This window comes from Thermobia domestica, chromosome 5, assembly GCF_964235325.1.
Source record: "Thermobia domestica chromosome 5, izTheDome1.hap1.1, whole genome shotgun sequence".
NCBI classification, from domain to species: domain Eukaryota; kingdom Metazoa; phylum Arthropoda; class Insecta; order Zygentoma; family Lepismatidae; genus Thermobia; species Thermobia domestica.
The window spans coordinates 118,364,544-118,387,203 of NC_137458.1; the positions used below are offsets into that span (position 1 = coordinate 118,364,544).

The window sequence follows — 22,660 nt, forward strand, 5'->3', positions numbered from 1 at the left end:
TTGGTCAGTTTCTGGTACAAAATATAGGAAAGTTGATTCTTTGTTTAACGATGGTGACCTTCAACAATGAAACTAACAATATGTGAAATCAACACGTACTATTCCCTAGACATTTCAATCTTAAATGGGTGTGCAAAGTTTGGTTAGTTTGTGGTAGAAAGTATGTAAGATAAAGTTGATTGTTTATTTAACAAAGGATAAATCCAATGATTGTTTATTTAAAAATGGTGATATTCAACAATGAAATTAAAACAATATGTGAAATCGACACGTACCATTCCATAGATATTTCAATCTTAAATGGGTGTGCAAACTTTGGCCAGTTTCTGGTAAAAAATATGGCTGATAAAGATGATTGTTTATTTAATAATGGTTTCCTCTAACAATAAAACTAACAACAATATGTGAAATCGACACGTACTATTCCATAGACATCTTAATCGTAAATGAAAGTGCCAAGTTTGGTTAGTTTGTGGTAGAAAGTATGGCAGGTAAAGTTGTTTGTTTATTTAACAATTTAGAAATCCATCGATTGTGTATTTAACAATGGTGGTCTTCAGCAACGAAACTAACAACAATACATGAAATTGACACGTAGCATTCCCTAGATATTTAAAACATAAATTTGTGTGCAAAATTTGGTCAGTTTCTGGTAGAACGTATGGCAGACAAAGTTGATTTATTTAACAATGGTAGCCTATAACATACCATTCCCTAGATATCTCAGTTGTAATCCGATGGGTGTGCAAAGTTTGGTCAGTTGGTGCTAGAAAGTGTGGCAGATAAAGTTGATTGTATATTTAACGATGGTGGCCTTCAACAGTGAAACTAACGACAATATGTGAAATAGACACATAGCATTCCCTAGATATTTCAATCGTTCATGAGTGTGCGAAGTTTGGTTAGTTTGTGGTAGAAAGTATAGCAGATAAAGTTGATCGTTTATTTGACAATGTAGAAATCCAACGATTGTGTATTTAACAATGGTAGTCTTCAACAATGAAACTAACAACAATATGACAAATCGATACATATCTTTCCCTAGATCTTAAATGGGTTTGCGAGAGTTGGTCAGTTTCTGGTAGAACGTATGGCAGATACAGTCGATTGTTTATTTAACAATGGTGGCCTCTACAATGAAACTATCAACAATAAGTGAAATCGACACGTACTGTTCCATAGATATCTCAATCGTAAATGAGTGCCCCAAATTTGATTAGTTTGTGGTAGAAAGAGTGTAAGATAAAATTGATTTTTTATGTAACAATTTAGAAATCCAACGATTTTTTATTTAACAATGGTGGCCTTCAACAATGAAAGAACAACAATATGTGAAATCGATACATACCATTCCATAGATATCTCAATCAGTCATGAGTGTGGAAAGTTTGCTTAGTTTGTGGTAGAAAGTATGGCAGATAAAATTGATCGTTTATTTAACAATGGAGAAGTCCAACGAATGTTTATTTAACAATGGTGATCTTCAACAATGAAACTAACAAAAATATTAGGAAACGACACATATCTTTCATTAGAAATTTCAATCTTAAATGTGTGTGCAAGGTTTGGCCAGTTTCTGGTAGGAAGTATGGCAGATTAAGTTGTTTCTTCATTTAACAATGGCGGCCTCTAAAAATGAAAGTAACAACAATAGGTGAAATCGACACGTACTATTCCCTAGATATCTCAATTGTAAATGAGTGTGCCAAGCTTGGTTAGTTTGTGATAGAAAGTATGGCAGATAAAGTTGTTTATTTAACAATGGAGAAATCCAACGATTGTTTATTTAACAATGGTGGCCTCGAACAATGAAACTAATATGTGAAATCGACTGGTACCATTCAGTATATATCTCTGTGCTAATCCGATGGGTGTGCCAAGCTTGGTCAGTTTGTGGTAGACAGTGTGGCAGATAAATTTGATTGTTTATTTAACAATGGTGGCCTTCAACAATGAAACTAACAACAATATGCGGAATCCACACGTACCATTCCCTAGATATTTCAATCTTTAATGGGTGTGCAAAGTTTGGTCAGTTTCTGGTAGAAAGTGCTTCAGATATAGTTGATTGTTTACTCAACAATGGTGGCCTCTAACAATGAAACTAATAACAATATGTGAAATCGACACGTACCATTCCCTAGATTTTGTAACGTCCATTAACCAGATTATATCTGTTTTTGCTTAATTTTTGAATTGTTTATTTTATTTTTGATTGTTTTAATTTTATTAGTTGTATATGTTAACATTGGTGACGGTGGCGCCATCTATCGTTTTAGACAAACTATTTGGACGTTATGAATAACCTTAAGGGACTGGAGCATGTTTTCGAGGAACAATGGTACAAAATTCCACACATCACGATTCAGGAGCTGTATACGCCAATTCCACGTCGGATCCAAGCTGTTTTGGATGGAAAAGGAGGCCCCACACCATGTTAGGTATGATTTTCACACTTTTGCAAACGTTTTAAATTTTTTTGTCCAAGCCCTATATATATCATTAGTATTATTTTTCTCTTCTTTTCTTCTTATTCCCAAATATCAATTAATTTCCTAATTTCCGGCACTGATTTACTGTCATAAAAGAAGTGACAGATAATAGCACGAAAAAGAACTTCATAAAAAATATAAAGAAAATAGATAGTGAAGAAGAGAAAAAGAAAGACGACCTAGAAAAGTTTCACAATCTTTTAGAGAAAAATGGTTATAACATAAATACTATAAAGAAAAGTAGAATCAAAGAGGACAGAAAGAAAAGACAGAGAAAAGAGACAAAGGAAGAGAAGAGAAAATGGCATGGGATAGAGAGCATTGGAGAAAAGAAAGGGATACTAAAGAACTTAAGAAAACGAGGTGTGAACACACAGAAAAGAAGGAAGAAGAATTCTAGAAGTGATTACGAGAATGAGAAGGATATAAAAGAAGATAATGGAGTAGTGTATGAAGTGAAATGTAACACGATATATATTGGAGAAACAGGGGGAAAAGCTTAAAAAAAGAATATAACAACATAGAGAAAATAACGCGATATATAAACATGTAAAAGAAAAAGAAACAGGACATAATATAAATTGGGAAGGTGTACAAGGTTTAGTAAAAGAGAATAGAACATTAATACGAAAATTGAAAGAAACGAGATGGATTGAGAGAGAAAAAAAAAAAAGATGAATGAATTGGACAAATGGACTTCAAATATATGAATTATGGGATAGGTTATTAGAAAGAATTGAAGAATAAAAATTCACGGAAATTAGGAATCTAATTGATATTTGGGAATAAGAAGAAAATGAAAAATGATAATAATAGTGATTATACAGGGTGGTAGGTAACTCCACAGACACTTTGAGAGGTGATTCCTTATATGAAATGAAAGAAAAAAGTTCTTGTAAACATAGATCGAAAAACGTCTCATTTCAGAGTTATGAACCACCGAAAATTCGAAAAATCATGTTTCGAAGTCACCCCTGCCTTAGAAATTATAGGACCTATAAAAAGCGGCTTAAGGAATTACACAGAAACTAGTATGCGAACTATCTAAATATCCATGTTTTACCATCCTCCGTTATCGGCGAACGAACTGTAAAAAGGAAATTGAGGTATAGGGATATTCCTTTAAGTACTAATAACGCGTTCGTTTCGCCGATGACGGAGGATGGTGAAACATGGACATTTAGACAGAGCGTATACTAGTTCCTGTGTGATTCCTTAAACCGCTTGTTATAGGTCCCATAGTTTCTAAGCCAGGTCGTTTCGAAACATGATTTTTCGAATTTTCGGCGTTTCATAACTCTGAAATGAGACGTTTTTCGACCTAAAATATGTTTGTAAGAACTTTTTTCTTTCATTTCATATAAGGAATCACCTCCCAAAGTTTGTCGGTGGAGTTACCTACCACCCTGTATATATATATATATATATAACAAATAAAACACAGTTTAGCCATGGAGTTTGTTCATATTATATTAAACGGTAAATTATAATAATATCGTATTGTTACATAATATAAATTTAAAATATATATTATGTAACATAATATTAAATAATACTATAATATTACATATTAAATAATTTAAAATTATATAATAAGCAACAATGAATATCAACAATTTAATATTATAATATCTCTATTACTACATTAATATGAACATACATATTAACGTCTGAGGAAGATAACGTTACGTTATGGAAACTGTTACGAAATATTTTTTTTTTAATAAAGAAATGCATACTCTGGTCAGAAAAATAATAATTATTTAAATAATAATTCCAGAGTGAACATGGGGGAAGCATTTTATTTATTTATTTATTTTTTAAATAAAGTTTCTGGTTTACATCATTGACTTCGGTTGCAGCTGGTCGAGGTATTTTACCAATAACGCTTTGTTGCTAGTGTGTCGAGTGATCTGTCGGTTGATTTCTTGCGGAGCTTGCTAAGAAATCATTGGTAACTGTTGGGACCTACCAGTAAAATAAGTTGAACTGATCGTATTTAACTTATTGACTGATTCTCTGTAATAGAAGGATCTGAAAACGCGGAAACCCTGTGGATTATGGATCCAGATTTATCCTGCTGGCATAGAGAGAGAAAAAAATCTTCAAATAAAATTCATAAATATAATACAACAAAAAATTCTCACAGCTTTATTAATATGATCTCGAAATATGTATTTTTTTTAAACATTTGTACTAAAAAAATACAACAATCTAAGTTGGACAAATGACATCTTAATTATCCTTGCAAAAGGATTGACAAATACTATATATTTATATATATATATAACACTACATATAAAAGCTACTTTACAATCATGCTAGCAATTGCATGTACTAAACACAGGCAGTGATTATTTCAACCCCTTTTTACTGCCTGTTGAGAACCAATAAACTTCACATATATTCATCTATCTCAGGTTTCAAGTTAGAATTTCACAGTCAAAAACATCTCATAAAATATACACATACCAAATAAAGAAAGAAAGAAAAAAAATCACTTACTACGTTAGAAGTCTTAAAGACGACTGTTATCACTTGATAATATTTTGAGTATTATTCAAGAAAATACTTTTAAGTACATAATACATGTTTAAACATTTCCAGAGAGCAATTTTCCAAAATATGACAGTCAGGTACAGTAACTTTGTTGATACCTGATAACATGTACATTTTTACATAATACGAATATATCAAAACAATCCATTACATAAAACAATATTACATATATTCTTTTCAATCTTCAAACAACTTTTTTGCTGTGTTATAAATCTGTACACTTTAACAGAAAAAAAAAACTTTAAATAATATCGCAAATGTTTCTTAATGATTTCAATTGTTTAGAACATAGTTTTCTATACAAATAAAAATTAAAAAAAAAAAAAAAAAAAAAAAAACTATAGGAAACTATGTTGTTTATGTGGAAATCGACGTTTTCCACTAAATAGATATAAACACACAACTCCGGCTTACGAACTTCACAACCATTACGAGCAAACGAATTAAAATCACCATTATGTTACTTTTTTTTTTTTCTTATTGTATCCATAGAAGCTGAGAAGCAATCAACCCCACTTATCTTTAAAAATCACCCCGTCATTTTTACAATCACTTAGCACAATTCAATAATGGTTTTAGACTTTCAGACAGAAGTCTCTACAAAAACAGACAATTATAAGATTCTTTAGCAGGTTAGAAGTTCACATCATCTACACAAGTTCTTCATTTATTATCGCATGAAACCAGTAAACTAATTTACTTATGAATCTGCATTGCAGAATACGTTTATATAAAAAAGCAGTTATCCTTGGAATAAAGAACAATCTTGCAACAAGTAAAGAAAAAATATATCATAATTGCTCTCCCATCATTTACACACTGAGAAAATACTACGTTATGAGCAATACTATTATTTTCAACGAAAACTTGAAAAAAGATACAAGTAACAAAAATTCAAATTAAAACAACAGCTAAAAAGGGATTAGAATTGCCGAACACGCTTTACATATAAAATCCAAACAAAATAAAATGATACTTATATAGTAGCTAATGGATAAAAACACCTTAGAAAGTCTCAAGTTTCCTCACTTCAAGTTTTCAAGACTGTAGTCTCATCTTCTGGGCATAGAAAAAGAAGAAAAGAAAAATATATCGGGTCAAGAACAGTAGGCACAGTCAAGAAAAATATGTCGGTTATTTAGACACGGGCCAACCAATACTCCTGCCAAACATTTTCTTTTCTCTCGTATGCCCTAAAGACGAGGTAAGTTTTTATTTATTTATTTAAAGCGTCTATTTATTTTTCTCCCAGGTTTATGACCACAACTATCATGTCAGTACACTTCTTCTGATTTACATATAACCATGCTTGGGTTCCTGTGGCTAAACCATACTTATTTTACCTGATTTTAAGTTGTATGCATCTATGTCCGTGTCAAAAAGGACATCAGTTCTTCAAATATTGAAAATGTTTCGTAACATCTAAGTGATGGGAAAGTAATTAAGATAAAGCGACAATTTTCTTATTGCACCCAAAATAATACAGGGACGGTTATTATAGGTTTACCTTTGTATAGAAGACACTAAGTTGCATAAATGTAACTTGCAGGGTTTATTGCAGTTTATCTTATGACTCTAACGTGTACGTAATTATCTTTCCACGTCTCTGAGATACGTTGTTCACAATGGTAACAGGTACAGAACTATACAAGACTGAATACCAAGTGGTGACAGTTTCTCCATTAAAAGAGAAAAAAAATTAAGTGTTTATGTTGTGAAATACTCATCTTTCAGTACTGTGATAACACAGGAACATTTCGAATATGCTCGTAGTTCCACTGAAGATAAATCTGTGGAAGAAATATACTCTTCTGCTTTGGAGGGCTGTGAAAAAAGGACAGGTTCGTTCTGTAAGACTAAAGGCGCAATTTATTGCTAAATCACGATAACTTATTGCTTGCGTATATCCCATTACACAACCACGTGTACCTGTCTGAAGCAACTGTGGGTACTTTTGGGCGTTGTCAACTTCTCAGAACTAACAATAGGAACGTGCTATCTGTGTAATAGGAATGGGGTGTTCCAATGTTTTCCTTCTTCTTTTCGGACATTTATTAATACTATGTGAGATCTAGTTTATTCCTACAACTCTGAGAGCAAAGCTATGAATATTGTTCAGAAACACATGATCCATCACCGCATAGAAAGTGAAGTTTTCAGTCCTGTGCAAGTTAACTTGTCACTGTTACGGGCTTGTAAAGATGTGATCCGGCTCAAACGTCACTGATGATTATTATAATTTCGTGTTATGTTGAGAAGCAGAAACGTCGCCGAGCCAACGAAAGGTAAGTTGTTGCTCTTAGCAGATAATGTAGACTCGCAAAGCACACAAAAACAATCTAATTTTTCAAGTTATGCAGTTTCAAACTGTTATCCCTTCCCCTGATTCACTGGACCTCGCCTTTAGGAATATTTCTTACTTCTAGATCTGAAGCAGTCGGTGAAGACTCGACGTTTCTGGACAGATTAACGACGTGGTTAGCTGCATAACAGTGGCTTGTACGCCACGAAGGGATTTTTCGATGAAGCCTGAGTTAAGCTTACTTATCATTTGAAAGTGTATTCCTCTATGTGGTGATTATACAGAAAAGAATTAATAAATCCTTTAAGTTTCATTAATATGGCTCGGTTGCTTTATTGCGGTGGCAACAACACCCTGATAGCCTTTTGTACTATTTACGTTCTGTTTGAAAGACACGTATACACACACTAAAAGCGGGGATCGATGTGGAGAAAACATTAAAAAGATAGGAAACAGTCCACAGGAAATAACTGTAAATTATGTTTCTCTCTTCTTTTCTTTCCTAATATTTTCTTCTCCCTTGAAATCCTACCCCGACCGTGATTTCATTCGTAGCTGTTACGTCAAACTTCTAAACGATAAATGAGAAAACATGCTGGCTGCTTTGTAACAATTTGCAGTGTTATTTTATTCTTCCCTTTTCTGTCCCCCTGGCGATGAACTATTTGCAGCTCCGAAGTCAGATGTTTCTATTTGGTGTATTTGCATTCTAAACAATTACTTTTCATTTGCATTATGTCCGGGCTGGGATTTTTCTGTTCTAATTGTAGATAAGATAGAATTTAGTTGTAATAAGAATATAAATTTTACAAAAGTATATTTCACTTGCGTGACTTTCATTTGGGTATTTATATGTAATAGACACGTGCTTTTCAAAATAAATACACAGAAACGTGAGTACCTGGGAAGTTTAATAGTTTGTGTTTATATTCTCACCTGACTGCATCTTCGTTCTTTTGATTATCTTTACAAGAAACAGGAAAGAAAACAAGGTTGGTTTGAAAAACACCTATGCTATGTAAACAAGCATAAGCACATGATAAGTCTAATTTATCAAAGTCACAGGTAAAAATAATTTCAAGACATTATTCTATGCATATCTAATCTTACTTCGCTAATACTCTAAAAACAAGAAACTTGCTTCAAGACACTTCTTATCCATTCTTAAAACAGGAATCACGATTCAGTACGTAGTTTGTCTATTATTTCAACACTTGTATTTATGCATATTTTTCTTTAGTATCGAAAAATACTTATTAAAAAAAAAAAAAAAAAAAAAAAAAAAAACAATGTCATTGTTACTTCTGTTTACATATCATTCGTTACAGAACAATTCTGTTATAGCTTTGCAATACAAAAAATATATTAGCTAAATTTTCTGTAAATGTACATAAGATTGCATCAATTGAAACATGTACTTCCTTAGCAATACTGTTCATATTTTGGTATTCTGGGAGACTGTGACGACATTGTATGGGTTTATAACTGCCATAATAATGTGCATACTGTCCAATGTAGCGATATGTGTAATAATAAGAGAAACATGAAAAGTAAAATAAAGTTACACATGTATATGCTCGTCGCCTGACCCCACGTTACGAATGCCAAGACCACATCACTAACAATTCTGGTAACTACCATATCATGATTCCTACAATATATATATATATATATATATATATATATATATATATATATATGTCACCTTTCATCTCTGTATCTTTAAACCGATGAAGATGACTTAGGACTGCTGTCTGAGAAACTTTTTCTAAACCAACTTTGTGGTGACTGAGAAAAGAATACCGTAACACTGAACTGAATATACTGATCATGTTAAGACTTGCGTTTATCAGGAGGAAGAATAGATGCGTCCAAAAGAAGCAGCATGTTGTAATTTAAATAGTCCGATAATCCAATGAATTGAAAAGCTTGAATAAGAAACAATCTAAAGCTTGAACCTAATTCTACAGTGGCAATGACAGAACTTTTAGTAAAGATGTTAACGAGGCCACACTTGGTTACTCAAACTTGGGACGATTCTGCATTGCTATTTACACTTTATGTCCAATCATATATGCATGTTCAGTAAATGGCTGTTACCAGGTATGTCTGTTTTCTATTTCCTCTTCAGTTGGCGCGATGCTACCCTAATATCCCACGTCGCAAAAGTGGTAATAGTAATCTGACTCCACTGTTCAATCTCACTTATACGAACATTACTGAGAACGGGAAATCTGATAATATGCTTCAATTGAAGGATTTTTTTTATAAATCTATAAAGGCATATAATGATGTATCATGAAACAAAGACTCCAATTATTTTTTAAAATCTGTAAATTAACAAACATAATAAACTAAAAGTCAAATAAAATTATGATCTAACTTATTTACAAACAAACAAATACAAATACAAGGAAACGGACAATGTAAAATTTAAACAATATTAACAAAAATACAGAGAATAGAATTCTCATTTTTAGAGAACACAAATTTCCTTTAAGTTTTCTTATTAGTGTTTTTTTTTTCTTTAAAAAAAAAAACAGTAATTGCAAATAACAACAACATAACTGAAATTTCTTTCATTTTAACATAAATAAATATTTGTATAGATAAGAAAACAGAGGGAAATTTGTTCTGATCATATTGTTCAATTGAATACCTAAACATATCTCCACAGAACTTGAATACTATAACATTAAATTATACATGTAAAGCTATTCTTTCAATTTGTTTAGTTAACTAGAATGAAAACCTGCATCGTTCTTTAATCCAAACACGAATACTTTGGATTCAAACTGAAAATTTTAACAAGCTATTCTGTTCTTTTTAATAAGAAAGTAAATAAGTCTTAAAAGTTTGTGAAAATTCTTCAAAGATGATTAGAAAATATCACTACTGAATACGCTGCTATTGATATGCTATTTATTTATTATTTTGTTAAAAATATATAATGACGCTTGCTCCATAAGTAAGTTTATTATCAATACAAAAACATTACCACTTGCGATTTCTTTTTGAATTTCAAGAAGTTTCGATATAAGTATTGCACAATAATAATAAATTTTTTTATTGAAAGCCATAATTCTCAGATACCTTCAAAGAGAAAATATTGAAACTACATGACAACAGAAAATGTGTAGAAATTAGGAATAGGGATCATAAAACTTCTTTTATGCTCATGGATACTTTTCTAACCATATGGGACAACATTTCACTCCAGTAGACAAATGAGGGCCGTCCAGAAAGTCAAGAACGATCGCGCATCGCGCACGGCGCCAACTCCCCACCACTGTTCAGTTAGCTCGATCCTTCACCATAGTGTGAGCCGAGTTTCAGTGCTGTGCGGTCACGCTACTTGTTTTTGCAGCGATTCAAAATGGCGGTGCCAATCGAAAATCCTGCCAATTGTAAATTACGGAGTGTCATTCGTTTTCTGAACACGCAAAAAGTTAAGCCTATTAAAATTTATAGGCAAATAAAGAATGTTTATGGTGATAGTGCAATGAACGAGTCATCAGTGAGGAAATGGTGCACTATGTTTAATCAAGGAAGGACCAGTGTGCATGATAAAAGATTGGAGACGGAGGTCATAATTTGTTACGGAAGAACTGAAGGAAAAAGTCTTGACTGACTTGGCACCAAGTGATTTTCACTTATTCCCGAAACTTAAGGAATTTTTGGGTGGAAAACAGTTCGCAAACAATGAGGAACTCAAGCAAGCAGTGACAGCCTGGCTCAAATCTTTGGCGGCAGATCAGTAGAACATCGGCATTGAAGAACTGGTCCCACGTTATAACACGTGTCTTGACAATATGGTGATTACATAGAAAAGTAAAGGAAGATCCTGTGGCTTTATAAATGAAGTTTTGTGCTGATGTATTTTGTTTTTATTTAACCACACCAAAACATTCTTTACTTTCTGGACGACCCTCGTATATAACACTTCTGAGTATTGCGTCAAACCAAACGGTAAATTTGTGAACTTCCTACTTCATTCACAACGGTAAATAACGTTCTACTTCCATAAAACTTTCTAGAAGTTCACGGAATAAAGAAGTTCTGCATGAGGTATCAACGTTTCAAACGTAAATAATTTAAGCATTCGAAGTCTAACAGAAAACAAGTAAAATAGAAAAGAATAACGAACGGAACTGCAGACATGCGATAATTCACTTTTATGACGATTATAGAGATCTTAGATTTATTTCTTTCTCACACTAATCTGACTGCAATTATCACATTTACGCTTTACTTTTTGTTGTTTCTTTTAGAAAACAAATTCAACTATTACTTTCCTATCCACATATAACACTGTATGTATATATATAACAATATAGTAGCCACTGGAAATTGATTCATATATTTCCAGAAAAATACCACTAACAAATTTCTTTAATACTTTTTTTTCTCAACTCTATTCTACGCATGCACATAAGCAAAAAGCTTACTTCACCTTAAATGATAGCTAACTGCATATATTACTGATATGCTAAACCTTACTCAGGTAATAGGTCAATACTCAACATTTTGAAGGGACGGAGATGGGATCATATCATGATTACGACTATTAGCTCGATAAATATCTTCCTTCAATTTAACAAAATGAATGTTTCGATATTATATAAAATAAATTTTTGTCATCATGTCCATAAAAATTTGAACACTCATCTATTTCTTATCCTTATCTGACAATGACATGCATTATTATTCTCTTTGAAGCATTTCTTGCAAGCTTATGGTCTTTACGGAAAGAAGTAAATAACTTTTAAAAATATTTATTCCTTTTTCAATCATCACTACGCCAACTTACTGAAACTAAACCCAAATTTAAATCTTAGTACAAACTATATACAGTTTATTTTGGCTTTGGTAGTTATACACTTATAATTAAAATCAAAATCTGGCCGAAACATAAATAAATATATTAATAACCGGTTTTAAAATTTCGGGAATACATCATTGGCTTCATCAGACACATTATCATTGCTTGCATATCATGATAACAGGAAATGGAATTGTATACGCAAGATAATTTGCATTAATGAAGATTATAACGAAGTTTTCGATTTCTTCCTTTCTCACATTGATTTCAGATAATATTTGATGAGGGCAACGATATTCCTGAAACTGTAACAGGTTATTAACAAATTTGTTCTTAGTTTGGTCAGATCTGATTTTTACTTAGTTTCAATCAAACAGAAATCTAGTAAGACAATACCGAAACTTAAACCAAATCGAGTGTATTCATTATTACATAAATATAAATAATTTTTCTTGTTAGAATACGCTAAATATGAAAGAAACTGTCTTAATTATTTTGCTAAGGTATCATTCACAATGTGCTTGCCTTGCCGCCGTGTCTGAAGAAACTCACAATGTGTGTCGATGGAGATTAAACATACCTTTTTCCACTGAATTAGGTTTCACTTTTATTGTTCTGCAACAACTTTTGGAAATTTTATTTAAATGACTACAAATAATTTCAAGTAATATCACAACTTTATAACTAATAATAATAGATAATCTTTCAGATACGTATTTTAACTTCAATATTACTTATTGCTTATGTTAAAAAAAAAAAAAAAAAAAATGTTTTCTGGACTCGAATGGCCACGATTTATATTTGCAAAAATTCAATTCGATACTAATAAGTGCCTTGTGTGTGGACTGCTTGTCAGGACGACCAAATATTTAATTCGTTCTAATATTCGGCAAGTACTTGCAAAAGTCATCCTTCTTTCACTCTACTTGCACTGAAAACGTTAAAGAATTGGGACCTTGTGCTTTCACGTGTTTCAAAATTCATTGAAGCCATTTTAAATATAGAATAAAAACGCTGTTCTCTTGCTACATATATAAATACATGTATATATAAAATCACAACCATATTTCCTGTATTTCATTGCAAATGTAGCTACAGACCCCTGGAAGTATTTTAACAAACTTCAAAAAAAGTAATGCTGTAATGATCAGAAATCATAACACCTAAGCTCGCACAATTAAAAGAACTGGATTTATTATGCAACACCATGTAACACACATTAAGTAAATGTAGTATGCAGCAGCTAGTGAAGTAGTATAAAAAGTCAATTATACTTTCTTATTGCTAATAAAGTACCATTGTCAAATACCTGTATTTATAGAGAAACACGGTCTGCACAGACTAGATTGTACCTTTGGTTAAATTACCAGGTTTTATTCAGCAGTAAATTTTATTGTTTCATAACATGTTTTCAATCATATGTTCTTCAATACATGTACCTTACAACTTAATACAATGCATTTCTTAAGAAAAGCAGTCACGGCATTTCTTTGTATACATCATTAGCAAAGATTTCCATCAGACTCAGAAACGTTTTTCATACTCTTTACAAGACACAATACATTTTAAAGTAGTTAGCTGATACATGGGGAAAGTAACTATAAATTAACATTTACGGATAAACTCATCTCTATTGCACGATAGTTAGAAAAGTGAGGATGTTCGCTACGATATTAGTGGATTTTTTTTTATCGAACAGCAAAGATTAAGATGTATACAAATGGAAATAAACATTACAGCGTTTGAAGTATGATGATACCATTCAGTTAAGTAAGTTATGTATGTTATATTTTTTCTATTTCAATATTTTACAACGAAAGAGATCGTTTATCTATCTTTACCTTAAAATCACAGAAAAAAAGAATGTTACTACATTCTTTTTAATAGTAAATTTTGAGAAGCAAGATATTTTAAGCTACCTTTCTAGTATTGAGCATGAAATATGTAATATACACAATGTACAGGATTGTCAAACTCTGTTCGGATATAATGATGGGAAGACAAAAAGGAAATAAATAAACGGAAAAAAAGAGAAAAGAAAAGAAACAAGCCCTACATCCTTCCTTGCTCTTAACACCCCTTATATACGCACAACTGTCTATCTTTACTGAAGTATTATTTTGGACGGAAATGGAAACGAAGATACAAGGAATGCCTGATACCAATTCTAGAAACCTGACCGACTTTGAATGGAAACACTGAAAATTTTCCAATCAGTATAATTATGTGCCTTCTCATCAATTACGCAATATACATACCGATACTTCCTGGTAATAAAACAAAACTCTTCAGGGCCTCATATATGTTGAAGATTTCATGCAAACAAGTAACGAATTTCTTATATGGAGTTCACTATTTTTCACTTGATATAATTACCCGCGATATATTATGAACAAAATAATACAGTATAAATTCAACAAAAAATATTCAATACACTCTTGCTGGTATGTCGAAACAACCTCGTTTGCTAATTGCATTTTCTAAATCCATGGACTCTACAAGAACTTACTCGAGAGATTCCATTGAAATCAAAAAAGCAACACACATTAACAGATTATTCTAACATATAAACATTACATGTTGAATATTTATTGTATTTATTGTACCATTTTGCTTTTAATGGCTTTGCTCACTCTCAAAGGAAAACTAGATTAACTTCACGTTAAAGCTACTAATTCTTCCTAAACAAATTTTCAAGATATGACAAGTTACACCAAATACCAGAATAATGAAACTGAATAATGAGACACAAAGATATAACTTGAATATATAGACAACTGAAGGGTTTATTGCAGAAAGAAGGTAGCTCCATCATGCGGTGTTTCTAAGTTGTAAGTGCGATCTTAAAATATAAATTAGCTTCCGTTTGATCCAAGAAAGATGTAGCCCCATGAGTTAGTTCCTGTGTTCCAAGGTATTAATTATAACAACTTTCTTTAATTACCTCACAATTTCAAATTTTCAGACCATTTTGCCTAGTTTCTCGAAAATTCATGAAAGTGGAGCTACCTCCTTTTTAAAGCAATTGTGAAAACATTTTCTTTTAATTGGAAATTTAAGGAGTTCATTTTTTTTTCATTTCTTACCATTTTGATTCCTTGATTTTTCTTTCTGAATGAAAAGTCATACTTGCAAAACAATTCAGTTAATACATAAAACATGGTATCGGAAAAGGTTACATTGTAGTTATTGGATTTAAATATGATAATTTAATTTTAGAAAACCTGCACATCTATCATCTATTTCAGCGTAAATATAGTGAGTTCGTAATAAAATAATTAAAAAAAAAAAAAAAAACTGTTGAATGTTTTAAGTTATTCAACTTATAAGAAGTATAAACAAAAATTAGATTTCTTTTGTATACTGGACTAAGAGGTACAGCTATAAAACTGCTTTAACGAAGTTTATAATTTTATATTCAGTTATACCTTTTCTTCTGAAATAAACATTTAGAAAGAATGTTTCAACACAAAACTGAGTTAAAATTTTAAAAGAACTCTGACACGGAATGTACAAACATTGAATTAAAGGAGCAAATTATTATTCAGTACCTATTAAAATGAAATGAAATCACAGTCAGTTACGAAAGTATGGCTGATTTAGAACTTCTTGCAACTTTCAAAATTCGTGTATCATCGAAGTGTTATCTATTCTATACATACAAAATTTCTAACTATTAATTTTCTAGTTTAATATAACAATTTAAGGAGAATTTCAACACATCCCAACTTCCCATCTGCTGCATATGTTTTTGAGAGGTTGTACGCAATTCAATGAACTATTCCGTTATTTGAATGTGTGTGCGTGTGATCACTACGATAAAACAAGACCCAGTTACTAGTACATAATGCACCTGAAAAGACGGATGTCACTTTACAGTTGATTATTATCACCTCCTTTGTACGTATTATCCACATCACAAAGATCAGCAAGAGCTTTCGTACTTATTCTAGTAAAGCTATCTGTGGACATGGGTTCCACAACACTACCGCCTCTATCTTGTGAAGGACGCTGGTTATCTGTATCAGTAAGGTTTAGATTGCTTGAGAAACTGTCCGACAAGTTTGCAGCGTCAAGCAATATGCTGTTGTCTATTGGAATGTTTGTTCCTTCTATAGAAGGCTCTAAGTTAAACGGATATTCATAATTTGTTGTTCCTTGATACCAGGAACCCCCTGACATAACAGCTTGGGAAGCACCCACACCAACACCTGAATTCACCATAAAACTTGGATCTAACATTCCAGATGATGATACACCACCTTCAGGTGACAGGAATGGGGTGTAGATCAAAGTAGATCCAGGATTTACTGGTGGTGTAAGTGTAGTTAAGGATTCTGCTGGGGGTGGTGATGTCATTCTTTGGGGCTGCATGATTGGTGACACAGACTGCGGAGGTAACGGCTGAGGTGGCGTTGTTGATGGTATCCTGTATCTTGGAACCATACTTTCATGTCCAAAGGTGTGAGCAGTACCAGAATCTGTAAAGAAAAATAGCATTTAATGAGTACTAACATGATAGATTACCACAGAAATAACAGTAATTTACCATTGAATACTGCCATCACTTTTGAATTTGAGTCAATTTACGTGGAAATGTATTCCCGTTTTCTTCTTGAAATGAATGGGAATTTTAATGTCTTGATTTCGCTGATAATTTTTCAGTTAAGTGCATAGCATGAATGTCTTAGAAGTATGGTTACAGATTAAAAAATATATATATATAAAGCGCTTGGCGCGATATAGTTCTGTGCCACACTTTGAACGAAAATGAATATAGTTCTGTGCCTTGTGGATCGTCATCTGAAGTGCTTTCAATTGGCAGAAAAATTTCAAGAAATGTTAATAAATGGCAGCACAAGCGCTACAATTCCTTTTCCCCTCACACGTGTGGAACTAAAATATTTCAGCAAGAACAGTCTATGCAACGTACCGAGGCAATATGGCTGAATGGGGCGAAAGTAACTCCAGAACACGTGCGAGAAAAAGATTGTCATACGTGGATGCTGAAAATCATATGGATGAATTACTGTGCAGTAGTGACGAAGAAGGTTCCCTGGACTCCAATGACGAGGATTTGTTTCAAGAAAGCGAACCGGGGTTAAGTATAGGATTTTTAAAATAAAATTTGGGTTTGGACTATTTTCTGAAATTCATCGTGTGCTCCCGCTTGAAGCGGTCCCATGTTTGAAATAGTAATAATATTAATAGTTTATTGAAATAAGAAAGTAAATTCCTGATTGGGTGATACATTCCAAGGTTATGAAAGGTATTTGAACCACTGAAAAATGGAAAGTTAATTACAATAGACGTCATAGGTTAGTGAAAAATATGTGGGCTTAGAACTATGATGCTGAAAGATTTGTTTAAAACTGCATTGGTGTTTTTCAGATTCGTATTCATGCATGGGTTACATAATAGTAGCATGCACTTCTGTTTGTTTCATGAGAAAACCGCTGGTTGCACACAAAAGGTGGAGAGCGAGGGCCCTTTTGTGTATTGAATTAGAACAGGAATTGAACGCAATTTATTAACCCGAAAAATTTAAATGTAGTATTACAAAAAGATGTTGCCTATCCAATTTTTTATTTAGTTTTGTACATGCTAATAGTATAAGAAAATAAATTAATCAAAACTAACTGTCCCGGGCAAAACGAAAATTGGACAACTATGGTTTTGTTGTATCACCTAACCAAAACTAGAAACTTTTCATCAATTAAACACTGCTTTCTGGTTCCAGGCCACGCCCTGATGCTTACCGACAGAGATTTTGGAAAAATTGCAAAATTCAAGAGGGCACATTGGGAGCAGTGTAAACACCAGATGCATGGAGAAATGTAATACTGCGTACGAACAAACGCAAACCTTTTGTCGTCGTCAGTATGGAGTGGGAAAATTTCCTCAATGTGACAGAATGTCTTTTGTCAGAAATACACAAGCGTACTACTGATGATCAAGGACATGATCTAAATTTTTCAAAAATTTACAGCTCCAAATTCTGTGTTGAAAACCCTGGTGTAATGGAACTGAAGTTTTCTACGGAAGGAAATACAGTCTCAGTGAAAACTACCAAACGGGACAGCCCAACAAATGTCCAGCTGAGAAGAAAAGATGACGAAACTTTGCCAATTGAAGGTAAAAAGTTCAAGGATTTGTAAGATCTCCTATGCTTTATTCCGCCAGTGCATCACCCGTTTTTCAACTTTTTAACCACCCATGACCAAAATGTAGCAACTAATGAACGTGATGAAGACGAGGATAGCCCTCTAAATGTAGAGTAAATTTTGCATTAAATGAGAAGAAAAGCTAAACACAATAGAAATACTGACTATAGAACGGCCAACAAGAGATGGTCTCTGACGTTTCTTACCACATGCGGTGGGACACTGCAGCCCCTACTTTGATACCAGTGTTACCAACTACGATCACTCTGTCTTATACCATTAATTAAATTGCCACTACAGTTCCACCGAAAAAAAAATTGACACGCGAGTAGTGGCAATGTCACTGCGAGCTGTTAGAGACGTTCTCTTACTGGACGCACTATAGTATTACTGTTACCAAACACACTCATACACGTAAAGCTCATGCTGTACAAACATTGTTGATATTCCATTCTGTTAAACATTATTAAAATTTATATTAATAGTTCGGTATCCATTGAAAAAAATTCGAAACCTTTATCCATGTAATGTACCATTACAGTCGGTGTAATGAATTTTTTTGGAGGGGTCCAATATTTTTTGAACGTACTGTACTATGTGATTTTTCAAAATATATTTTTCGGTTCATGTAGCATATTCATTAGTTCTTTATTTAAACCAAAATCAATGTGGAAGCTTACATTATTTTAATGTAAATCCTGTATATGGGCATTTCAAATGGATGAGTATTGAAGTTATACGCCTTAATGCTATACGAAAACATAGGCTCGCAATTGGAAAGAAATTCTTGAAATTCTCCACCAATCTGATATTTGGCAGAATAATTTAGACCCCTTTCGTCCCTCTGAGATGCCCATATCCTCCAAAAATCCGGTTTCATCTCGCTTTTTACCATTTTCTATTCGCTTTATATTTCTTCCGCCACCAAAACTCTTTGTTCTGATTGGGACTATTTCCGACGCTCTCGTATTAAGGCGCGATTATTCTTATTTCTCTACTCGAGACACAACTAGACAAGATTTCGCCTATTTCCGTTCCAAAAATGGTTAGAATTTTGGGATAGACAGCAGCAAAAACAGGTAAAATTAGCACTATTTAAGAAAGAAACTATTCAGTAAGCTTTTGAGTCTAAAATCGTTGAAACTTCATCTAAAACAGTCTGAAAAGTGGTGAAATATACACTTCAACTTAAGGACGCCATGATGGCATCAACAAGTTACTGTGAACAGGGATAGCATCAAAGTGCTTCAATTTTAGTGTTGCAAATCTTACAGTTTTTTTTTTTTTTTTTTCGATTCAGTGATCTAAACAGTTAGAATATTGTAATGATTTTGGTAGAGTCAATAATGGACCGAGATTTTATCCCCTTCACCAATTTATTAAAATTTTGATAAACACAAAACGTCTTTGATTTACAAAGAGCAAAATAGTGTCTATCTTGTTAATGTCCAACTAAGAGAAGGTGTTTTGCACGGTGCCCCTTCTCTCAAGACAGTCTCCAAGGCACCTGCCGGTTCCGGTGAGTCTTGAAAGATAGCCCCCTCGGCTCAAGGCAGCATCGCGAGGCTTAGTTGTAGAAAGGACTCCTAGTCCAGTGCGACCTCGGGAAGGATAGGTGTATCCCTAGTCCAGTGCGACCTCAGGGCGGTGATTTGATCAGTTGGACGACTGATGCTGGGTCCCTCGGTGGTCCTCCTTTTATTTGTCCTCTTCGGGACCTTCCGTGAGGTCCGTCTTCTTTCGGCGTTCCTCGGTGTCTTTCGTGTCGACTTCTTGTCTGCTAGGTTGTTTAATCAATAGCACGTGTTGAGTTGACACGTGCGTCTGTCGTGATGTGGGGATCCTTACAATATCCTTCTTACCCATCCAAATTCAGTTAGGTTTACGATAGGCCTGTCCAAATATAGTTCTGTGTATGTAGTTTATTTGATTTTTTTTTATAACATGGCGATACATGATTTGGTCATAGTTAGGATGATTCTTATTATGTCAGTGTAAACGCTAACAGGGACTCTTAATTTATTCCTGAATTGACCAAGGCTTCCAACACAAATGGGTTGACGATATTTCGTTAGGTCCTTTTCCCTCCCGGAAAAGGACCCTTACCATTAGTAGTTTTAATATGTCTTCTCTGGGACATTAAAAGTATTTGGAAAACCATGATTTAATTAGTAATAAAGCCATTGGGCTCTAATTATTCCGTTTCTTTTTCCCCAGTTTAATAGAGCCGATTTAGAATGGTGAAAACAGTGATTCGTTTGGTGTACATATAGTGAATTAGTGTGATAACATGATTTAACATATGTAGTAATGTGTATTGATATTTGTTTTCTTAGATTATGTGGTATGTAGTGTGCATGTGTGTGTATAATTTAGTGTTTTGACCGTAGTAGTATGTGAGTGAGAGTACGATTTATTTAGTTACGGGCAGTGTATTGTTGATCGTTGATTATTCATCTCCTTTAGCCCCTTGTAGAAAGTACAACGATCCATAATTAAAATTCATAGTTAATTATGTACCGTAACTACGTAATATGTTGCTCATATTTAACGATGATAGTGCAAAACGTGATTAATAGTGCAAAGGTTGTTTTCATACTACTAACGCCGTCTCGTCCTAGTTATTCGCCGCTAGTGTTTGGTTATTCCAATAATTAGTGAACTGGTCAACTTGGAAATGACACTTCTTTTGCTATAAATGAGTAAATATTAGTTCTGGCCCATAAGAATGGGTATTTAGATAACTCACATCGTAAATGAACTTTCCGGGAAAACACAATCATTTATATAGCCTAGTAATCAAATTATTAATAATATTAAACTTCGCGTTTCCACTTAACTCCAAGTTTGTCTATATGGCATTATTTTTGTTGCCAGGCTGCAGTTACGAATCCTCCTTTTTACCTGTTGCTAGAAAGATCGCATCGTTGACATTTCCTAACATAATTGCATGTAGTTGGGAATATTGAGTATATTGCATACAAAATAATTCGAAGCCGTGAAGTGAAATCTACCGTAGTTTGATGTGAAAGAAATTCGTACCAGTTTATATAAAATCACACGTGTTAGATAATGTACTATAAGAATTTTCTGATTATAATATAGATAGTAAGACTCCTTTGAACAGTCTCAGGCGTATTGATATAGCATAGGGTGTCTGAAAATAAATCGACGTTATAGAGAAAAAATAAACATATAAATGAATAAGTGAGTAATGATAATATAAATATGTAAATGTGTATGCTAGAAAGTATGAATAAATAATAGGACACCCGTGTATATAAGTGCTCAGTGGTAAAGTTTGCTACAAGATATTGTGTATATATAATGATAATTTTTAGTACATTAATTACTACATTAGAATCTTGTATGAGAATAGTGTTACTTAAAATGATGGTTGGTATATTCACTTCGTGGCTTGACATTCAATAGTAGACATACCAGTTAACTGATCAACCGACCTGACAATCCGAATAATAGTCATCATATAGCAAATGGTTCAGGATATTTTCCAGTCAATCAAAGAAGAGAATAACCGTTTACCGAATTGATACAATTTAGAATTACTCGTTCAGTTTACTTTTGCGATACTGCTCTGCATCTTTAATTTTTTTCTTTCCACGTCACCGGATTAAACTAAGTTCACTACTATCCGCAGAGGTGACGAAGTGGATAGGATCGAATAATATAGAAAAGTTATTACAGTAGAATTTCGTTATACCGTATCAGGGCGTCGAAAAACTTTATTGTCCATGAACTTTTATTTCTTCTACTTCTAGTAGATATAGTGGTTTGAAATTAGTTGACACCTCAAGATGTAGCGAATCTTGTGGTCTGGGAGCGACTAGTAAGATTTGGCAGACAACTTACTAGTACAAAATTTAGTTTATTTAATTTTTTTTTTAAATTTGGCACATTCCTGTTAGGATTTCTTCTGTTTTATTGACTTTAGCTTTTCATACTTTACTCGAAACTCTTCTCAGTTTCTGAGGGGTCGGATAATTTTTTTATTTAGAAATCCTAAATTACAAGACCACACCATCCTTCCGGTAGGGACGGGGTATCCAATGGCGGTTGATCGGATATAATGAGGAGTGGGATTTCCCTAAAACCTTTGTCTTTATGAAAATCCCATTGAGAGCACGGACTCGTCACGCACTTGGAGATATTTATTTTAGGCTACGTATTTAGTAGGCCAACCTTTTTCGGCATATAAAGCATATTTGGCTGTGGATTGTTGTATGTTGAAATTCGACCACTTATCTTTGTAGTTTTAGTATCCCAGCTTATTCCTTTGGCGCAGCTTTTCTTCCTTCTCTTC

General features: G+C 33.2%; 1 protein-coding gene across 2 annotated transcripts in view; it reads right to left on the reverse strand.

Annotated features, from left to right (window-relative positions):
• Positions 1–4,615: 4,615 nt before the first annotated feature.
• Positions 4,616–22,660, reverse strand: part of LOC145686067 (embryonic polarity protein dorsal-like) — an 86,429-nt gene continuing 68,384 nt past the window's right edge. For both annotated transcript variants that reach the window (XM_081758975.1, XM_081758976.1), the window contains exon 11: positions 4,616–16,656. In XM_081758975.1, coding sequence (XP_081615101.1) covers positions 16,049–16,656 — 608 coding nt within the window. In that variant the 3' untranslated portion in view covers positions 4,616–16,048. The remainder of the gene's footprint in view (positions 16,657–22,660) is intronic.